Source organism: Alosa alosa, chromosome 13 (genome assembly GCF_017589495.1).
Source record: "Alosa alosa isolate M-15738 ecotype Scorff River chromosome 13, AALO_Geno_1.1, whole genome shotgun sequence".
In the NCBI taxonomy this organism is placed as follows: domain Eukaryota; kingdom Metazoa; phylum Chordata; class Actinopteri; order Clupeiformes; family Clupeidae; genus Alosa; species Alosa alosa.
In genome coordinates, this window is record NC_063201.1 from 25,806,662 (window position 1) to 25,815,501 (window position 8,840).

General features: G+C 39.1%; 1 protein-coding gene across 5 annotated transcripts; it reads right to left on the reverse strand.

Moving 5' to 3' along the window:
• Nucleotides 1–2,215: 2,215 nt before the first annotated feature.
• LOC125306004 (transmembrane immune signaling adaptor TYROBP) lies at nucleotides 2,216–7,069 on the reverse strand. Of its 5 annotated transcripts, XM_048261132.1 has the most exons (9): nucleotides 6,750–7,069; nucleotides 5,610–5,921; nucleotides 5,430–5,505; nucleotides 4,213–4,261; nucleotides 3,801–3,950; nucleotides 3,305–3,325; nucleotides 3,020–3,172; nucleotides 2,797–2,864; nucleotides 2,216–2,668 (listed from the first exon to the last, which is right to left on the reverse strand). In XM_048261132.1, the coding sequence occupies exons 5-9, from the start codon at nucleotides 3,844–3,846 to the stop codon at nucleotides 2,612–2,614; spliced, it is 345 nt and encodes a 114-aa protein (XP_048117089.1). In that variant the 5' UTR covers nucleotides 3,847–3,950; nucleotides 4,213–4,261; nucleotides 5,430–5,505; nucleotides 5,610–5,921; nucleotides 6,750–7,069; the 3' UTR covers nucleotides 2,216–2,611. The 5 variants fall into 5 exon arrangements, with proteins under 5 accessions (XP_048117089.1, XP_048117087.1, XP_048117088.1 ...); XM_048261130.1 differs by lacking the exon at nucleotides 4,213–4,261; XM_048261131.1 differs by lacking the exons at nucleotides 4,213–4,261; nucleotides 6,750–7,069 and having other exon boundaries at nucleotides 5,610–6,282.
• Nucleotides 7,070–8,840: the final 1,771 nt, after the last annotated feature.

The window sequence follows — 8,840 nt, forward strand, 5'->3', positions numbered from 1 at the left end:
TTAGGCTATAATTTGCTATATGATTTTAATATCTAAATTATTAGTAATACTAATTTTAGTTCAAGGGAATGTTAGGATATTGCTAGGCAATATTAGTTCTCATACATGACATAGCATTAGCCTACCTAAGATTACACTCAGCCTAGGCTAAACAACACACACTGCTGCTGGATACCTGATCATCGTGACTTGGTGAACAGTGTTTTCCCTGACTGACGTGAGAAGCGAGGTTCCATTCATTCACATGCGATTTGATAGCCTAATCCACTGCACGAAAAAAAGGAAATAGCAACGTGTTCTATTTCTAACATGTGAATATCGTAGCAAATAGTAGCCTATGGCGATGGCAGCCTAAAAAAAAACCTTTATTTCACTCATCTCGTTGAAATGAACGTAGAATGTGGCCTGTTGCGCAAAGAAATTAATTAGGCAGATGATCTACATCTCCGTTAACCGAAAGCTAGTTTTCATCTCTACTGTTGACGTGAAATATGTCTCCATAGTGTCAGTGAAGTGATAACATAATTATGCAGTTGCCGGTAGCCAGTGTTCACGTCACGGGAGTCAGAAAGAAGCTACCAAGACGGGCCCTGCTCTGTTTCTGTCCCTCCCAAACTGCGCTAAAATTGTGTAGGCTATTTAACAGCCAGAATTAAAAATAAGAACAAAATAGGCCTACTCCAACGTCCATCTAGCTCTTGTGAAGTATGAACTTCTACAACACTGCCTATACAATTGTCAGCAGTCAGTAACAGCATAATGTGTGGTCTGTGTAATTGGGATGTGGATTGCTCATTTATTATGAGTAGGCCTATAGGCTATGATGGTATGGCTATGGTATGGTATTCTCTCTGATATAATAAATACAACACATTGGGTTTGGCAAGAAATTTGGCAATACTACTTTCACACAAGTGATGGCACCCCTGCTTGGAGACAGAAGATTGTCCGTTTTGCTTTTAAGGATTTCATCTGCAATGGAAAAATGTAGGCTATGCTTTCTTCAGTGCTGGACTTGGACTCGACTTGATCAATAGGGACTCGACTCGGACTCGACGTGGATCAATAGTGACTCGACTCGGACTTGACTCGGATGAGTAGTGGACTCGGACTTGGCTTGGAATTTTTTTTTAATGACTTGGACTTGACTCGGACTTGAACACTGGGGACTCGAACCTGGACTCGGACTTGAGGCATAGTGACTTGACTACAACACTGGCTCTAAATAGAATGTTAGAGAGTGATGTTCCAGTAAAGTAGCCTTCCCTGATACACACACATTGTTTGTGTTGTCATGACAGCTTGAACAATTATTCACCATTTATGTATGTTCTTTGGTACAGGATATCTAAAGAATCATGGAGGGGAAACCCACACTGTGGTGAACTGAGCCGTTAATCCTCCTCGTTGTGGCGACAATGCTCATCTTTCATCTTTAAAACCAGAAGCAGAACCAATAGAATGGCCATCTCTCAATGACAGTTTGGTCATGTACTTGCATCTCTAGTCAGAGTGTCTTCTAGATAAGCCAGCAATGTAAACCGTAAAAGCTGAAGTAAAATCAGTTGTTGTCAGCAATTACTGAATGACGACATGGAATAATGTCTGTTTCCCCTTAGCTTCAGTATGTTCAAAATGTCCGAGATTTATTTCCATTTTAGTAATAATTGGATCAGAATGGTCAATCCAAAATACATGTTTGACATTCAAATAACAAAAAAAAAGACAATAAATACAAACATGTATATCTTTTACACAAAATATGTAGAAACACATGTCCCTCCGTCTCAAAATAGCCATCAGACATGTGAGGCGTTGGGCTAAATGTGCTCAAACGTGAGTCATTTGAACTGTTGTCTGAAGTTTCCAGTGGGGGAAAAACCAAACCCCATGCGTCTGCAAGAGACACACCAACTTGTGACCAAGACAAGGGGCAGCAGACATCCTCAGCAACTCTACTTGGCGGGTGAGGAGTGGGTGTCTTCAGGGCTTGCAGCAGTTCCCTCAACTGACTATTCAGTAACAATAGCAAAGCCCCTATATACATAAAGCCTGTAAACCCCTATATCTATATTATACATAAAGTCTGTAAACCCCTATATCTATATTCTACATAACGTCTGTGAGGTGCACATTGATACATATAATATAGTAGGTATATGAACTGAAATAATAGTTTATTTTGTTTCCACAATATTATATGATATATGAACACATTAACAAAAGATATGCTATCACTTGGACTACATAACATTATCTCAAACAAGTATTCATAGTTTATTGTACAAATACAAAGTGTATACAAACTGTACAAAAGACTACATTAGGCAAGCAAGTGACCATTTTAATTAGCTCTGCTGAAATAGCTTTCTGCAGACTGTTTAGTGCTCTGTATAGCCCTCCAAGCTAAGAAAGTGGAGGCTGGTTATTAATGAGTTAAAAGTGACAAGGGGCTGATAGCAGGCCCTGCTCCACTTCAAGTCAACAAATAAATACTATTTACATGAAAGGTGCCACATTAAACATTCAGGGCATGCCATCTCGTCGTGGAAAAAAATAGTAAAGAATAAACAACCTTCCAGAACGTTTTCAGGATTGCACTGAAGAAGACTCATTTCCGATACTGTCTCAGATCATTGTAAACGTCTGACTGGACCCCATACAGCTCCTAAAACACAATCATGAATGTGAGAAAAATGTATTGGGGCATGCAGACTAGTAGAGACCTCACTTTTTTAACCACTCTAATAGACTCAGTGTGGAGAGATACAGTAGGTTGACTCCACTTGACTGTACCTGGTATGGCGACTCAGTGACTTCGGGCTTTTTGGTCTTTTTTGAGGAAGTGAGCTGTTTACCTTTACCTGAGAAAACAGCAAAACAACAGAACTCAAGATCATTCATTGCTGCTCATTGTCATAATTTTCATCAATATTTCTATCCTCTCTCTCCTTCTCTCTCTCTCTCTCTCTCTCTCTCTTTCTTTCAAAATGCTCATAAAAACAGTGAAGACAAACACCTGCATCACTTGGCTGTGGATGCAGACCAGTTCTTCTCCTCTGACGAGACACGCAGCAGTACACAGAGAGGGCGATCAGGACTGTCAGGAGGATGTCACAGGAAATGAGGGCCACCACAATGCTGATATCGACCTGGTAGCACTGGCCACAGTCTGCACCAATGGGTATATATTCATATACTCAGTTGGAAGACGATTTAAAGTGGTCATTTATTCTTCATTTATTAGCATCTTATTCATAGTAACACACAGATACTCCATATACATATGCATAAACACACATACCTTGTTTCCCAGAAACCTGATCTGTAATAAAAGGAAATCAATATATTATAGATTGAAAGACTCATTGTACTAATATAATTTAGTAAAAGGCCAATATAGACTCATAGACTTATAGAGCACATCAAAAGTGATGTCTTCAGGGAAAAGCTGTGCCATTTCCTTTGAAATGATGACCACAAAAAACCCACAAAAAAAAGTTGAACGTGAAAAAAACATCAAACTTTTCCATTTTCAACTATGCTCTGTTGTTATACACACACCCTATGCTGTCATTACAGACAGTGCCATACATGTAGACTCAAACAGACCAAACCACAATGACCATCTCACTGCGCACCCATTACAAACCTGCATAAGGGGTGATGAGACCCTGTGAAAAAGGTCATCATTCAACATCCATCCACCCACACACACACACACACACACACACCAAAGAGAAAGACTTGCCATTGTAGCCTATAGTCTGGATGGCACACATGAGAGGTAGTCTACTCACCGGACATTTTCACGAGTGGGGCCACAATACAAATGCCTCTGCTCATAATCAGACCAGACCAGAGAAGTCCGACTGGCTCACAGAGGCGTACGGGCAGCGGTCAAGAAGTCAGATCCGATGTTGGTCGTCCAGTGGGGATGATGCTGGATGCTAGAATGAGGAGAGAAGCCCAAAGAGGGATCTAGTCAGCATGTGAGATGGTGGACTGTGTGTGTGTATGTGTGTGTGTGTGTGTGTGTTTGAGGGTAAAGTGGGTGTGTGCTCTAGTACAGAGGAGGAACTGCCTCAGTTTCTCTTTCCTCTCCTGACGGACACACACACACACACATACACACAGCTAAGGTAGCCATATCTCAGTCTCGGTTAGGAGTGTGTCTGTCATAATGAAACTGGTGCTCTTGCCTCATCTCACCTCTGAAATTATTCTTCACATTCACATTTCTCACGGTTGGTGGGAAACACTGGTTTCGTACATAAAAATAAATAAATAAAAGAAATGGCATTTAAACAGTTATGTTTTTATTTACTGTTTTTATGTAGCTGTACTCTTTTCTAGAACAGTGGTTCTAAAACTGTGCTACGGACATGTGGACTGGTGATGTATGGTACATGGTATGCAGACTCTATCTAGTGGTACTCTGGGAAAAAAACATATATTTTTTTATATATGCTAAATAATCACATTTCAAATTATGTCAAAATTTATTTAATAAAAAATCCTTACCTACACTTTTTATATTATATACTTTTAATTACTTTTTTCTGCTGTTAGTGAATGTTGTGTGTGATGTCTGTATGCTACTGAGACCTTGAATTTTCGCTTCTATCTATCTCTATCAATGTAAAATATTATAACAATGACTTTTTAATCCGAAGTCCCAAACCTGGAGATAATGACCATTGGCACCAACTTGCTCTGAAATCCACACCCTAACCATGCACTCTTAAAATGAATGTTTTGAAAACAACACAACTTGCATTGTTTTTAACACATCTCCATGTTAGATAGGGACAACACATTCATCTTAAGAGTGTGTGCTTCTATTGTGAAAGATTGAAAGATGGCCACCATGGCCTGTGTTATGAACGTCTACACTTGAGATAATAATGAGATAATAATTCTTCTTCACACAGAGGCGTTTCTCGTCAGACACAGAGGCCACTCGCTTAGGCCATTTCCTTTCTCCGACCACCACCATACTCTCTGTTTCGTGCAAATTCAGCTTGTGGTGACCTGCAGGCTGCAGCGGTCTCCAACATTTGCCTGTTAAAAAGGCTTTGTTAGATAAATACCAATACTTAAAGTCGCTTGTCAGAGATAGGAAACCCGGCTTCAGAAATTAAAAGTCCCTCCATGTATTGGTTCTATTGGTGATTTCTCCAATTACCTCATCTACCGTGCTGTGATTAAAAAATACAGAACTTGACTGAGATTTTTTTGGAGAAGCAGCAGCTTAAATGTTTAGCCATATAGTCCCATATAGATCCAGAACCATTTTGACTAACCTTTGATTAATCATTTTGCTAAACATTTTGGTATGTGTTACTAGCAAAAGGACACTTCAGTTGTGTCTCAATTATGCGTTTGTTTGTTTGTTATGGTAAAACATAAACTCCAGATGACCTTACCTGAGAGCACTGGTGTCACTGGAACTCCATTCGCAATGTTTGCTTTGAATAGCCGCATTGAAAATATCACTGAATTCTATGGAAAAAATATAACACGTTGAATATTTACTTCCTCCTACATCCATGGAACAGTACTTTAAATGTTCTTTCATATTTAAGAAGCACAGCATACATGCCTACCTTGCTAGTCTATTGTTGCTGCAATGTAGTCATTGAAATGTTTTCTTGATATTCACATTATTCTTATTTCACTTAATTCTTAATCATCATCTTGCTTTATATCATATTACACACCACTATGCAGTATGTCTTGTTTTGTGAGGATTTATTTAGAGCACTTGATATTGAATTTTGAAATTGAGAGTTTATATTTTTCTTCTTTTGGGTTTTTCTATCCAGACACCATGTTCCTGTTTTAAACACCAAAATATCAGGGACATTCCATTCCATTGTGAACACTCATCTGGTCACGGTACACAGTTCCTTTCCTAACTTTCATACACACACACACACACAAACACACACAATGGGGCAATTATATTTATCTAACTGTCATGAAACAGGGAAAAAATAACAAAATGAATACATTTTGCATCAGGCAGACTGAACAACAGCTCAAATATCACTGAAAATCTGTGAATCAAGAAACAGTATCTGTGAGGCACTCACAGACAATGAATGGAGAAAATAGATCACCACATGTCAATCATCAATACAAGATACTTGTTGAATTTATGGCATATTTTAAAACATTTATAGCATATTAATATCACTTATTATAATCGGTTACACTTTACTTGACAGTGTCGACATAAGAGTGACATGACACTGTCACGAACGTGTCATAAACAAGTCATAAATGTTTATGACATAACACTTCTGTTATTAAGTGACATTCGTTTAGGGTTAGGTTTGGGTTTAGGTTTAGGGTTAGGGTTAGGGTTAGGGGTTAGGGGTTAGGATTAGGGTTAGGGTTAGGTTTCATGTCTCATGATGACAGTGTCATGTGTTCATGACAGTGTCATGTCACTCTTATGTCGATACTGTCAAGTAAATCTTATCAAAACCAAGAGCATATCTTTTTTAAATGAAGAATGTTTGGCATGGCCTTGCTGTGCATCACCGACAAAACCACTGACCTCTTAATAGAAAGCAAACCACCCAAACCTCTTGAATATATAGTATAACATAGTTAAACATTGAGAGATCAAGCTAAACACTGGTATAAATCCACTTTTGTTCACTATATTTTTATATTTTTAATATAATGTCATGATACATTAACAACAACAATGGTGAGCCACAACAAACAATTCTTACCACTGTGTGTTTTCCCACAGAATATCTCTCAACTATCCAAAGTAGGAATGCACCTTCTAAGTGATGGCACACGACACAATAGTCCAGATGCAGATGTGACTCATACAGAGATGCATATTTGAAGTCTGAGTTCAGACGGCATAAATTGTCTGAGGCAAAGATACGAAGAAGCACTAAGAGCTGAGGAGAACAGATGAATTCATGTCCCTCATGGTGCATGTCCAGCGCAGGGCATCCGTGTGTGGATGTGAAGCCATTTACTGATGTGTAATGTACAAAGGCAATGGGGAATCGTGTATTGTTTACTGTTCTGGTGCGCCCCATTGACCTACTTCTTGCAGTTGGCTCTGACATTCATATAGACCTTTTCAGCTGTTGAGGTAAAAACAATAAAACACCTTAGTAAAAGGCAATAAAGTGAAAAGTCTGCTTATAATGAACACGTGACATTGTATTGAATATTGAATTATTGAAGTCCATATTTCTATGTAACTTCTTTATTTTATGTTTCCTGTAATTATGTTTGCTGAGCATATTCATATACTATTTGTGTTTCAACTTTCCAGACTGATGCACTTAATCATACAACAACACTAACTCAGGTGCAGTATCAATTTATATGTTTTAGATAGTAATTGGCAAAAAGTCACATCGAAGTCACATCAAAGACACATAAAGTCAGTCGAAACTTAAGCACATTGTATTCAAATAGCAACAATAAAAACAAAAAAAAAATCTTTTTCAATGACATCTTGAAGAACCTCCAACAAGCCTAAACACCTTTGGCTAACAATGTTAGCCACAAGGCTAGCCTAGACACAACCACTCACTCTGTATAGATGGCTCTGACTCCTTCTTTTCTGCACTGACACCTAGAGGTGATAGCAGGAACTCCAACTCAGATGGGTATTGAAAGCCAGTGGCTTTATGGTGGGGAGCACCCACAACACTATGAGGCACTGTGGCGTGGGTGGCTGTAGCCTCCCTGCCATGTTTGGGTCTACAGTAGGTGCCCATGGGGCCCCAGGTGCGAGTCCAGCCCGGGTCATTTCCCACTCTGTCTCTCTCACCCACTCACTCACTGTCACTTTCTTCACTGTCATGTCTGATTAAAGGCATAACATATAAAAATGTAATATATATGGTATTTACACCATGTACTTTAAAAAGTAGTGTATAGCATAAGTTGAAGCAGTGGTTTAATGACAATTTCATATGTGTAGTATGTATGCATTTAGGTTTTGTTGATGGGGTGTGCAGGCAGAGCTGTGAAGAAAACAATAGCTATATGGAGAGGAAATAGCGGGGGGCGTGGGGGGGGGGGTTCTTTCCTTTCTTCAGAGTTGTGGTTTCTAACTTGCTCATAGCCAAGCTCCTGCTCCTTATCTTAATGGCAAACATAGCACCAGTTGTAGTTCCTCTGAATTAAACATTTACAATAAGTTATATTGCTGTTTTTCCCCAAATACTTACAGTCACTGATTCCAGTATTCTCCCACCCACTTACTAGTCACCTATATTGCCATACACTGAATAAACAACTGACCACTTCGGTTCAGACTGGAGGATGACCTAGTTGCAGATCACACTCAGCTTTTCAAACTTTCAAACTTGCACTGCACTTTGCACTAGTTCTTTAAACTAGACTGTAGTCTACACCGGTCTGCTCTGCTCTGCAGTGATTCTTATTCTCTCATTAATCCCAAACTAAAATGAGCACACCCTTTACTGTGACACCACCTGAAGATGAAAAGTAGTTATTTTTACTAACTCTGGCATACATGGTGTTTACATGGTGTATTTTTTCTTATCATACAATGTTCATAAATATGCATGGTCCCTATCAAATAGACCAATAAAATAAATAGAAAAAAAATAGTATTAGAGACATGAAGCAATACTGTACCATTGTCTGTCTGTCGTCTGCGCCGGCTTGCACAGTAATAGGTGATTAGGACAATAGCCGTGGTCAGGATGATGTCACTGATGACCAGCCCTGCAAGTACCCCAGGGTCGATTCTGTAGCAGGCATTCTCCTGAATTGAGGCTGCAGAGACAGATACGGGAAAATGAGTCAACCTTTAAATGTTA

Excerpts from the sequence above, each read along its gene's own strand:
- LOC125306004 (XM_048261130.1), bottom strand. The coding sequence starts at position 3,846 with ATGAGCAGAGGCATTTGTATTGTGGCCCCACTCGTGAAAATGTCCG. Across the intron at positions 3,326-3,800 it reads CCCACTCGTGAAAATGTCCG|ATCAGGTTTCTGGGAAACAA; the intron begins GTGAGTAGACTA and ends CTTTTATTACAG. Across the intron at positions 3,173-3,304 it reads TCAGGTTTCTGGGAAACAAG|ACTGTGGCCAGTGCTACCAG; the intron begins GTATGTGTGTTT and ends CCATTGGTGCAG.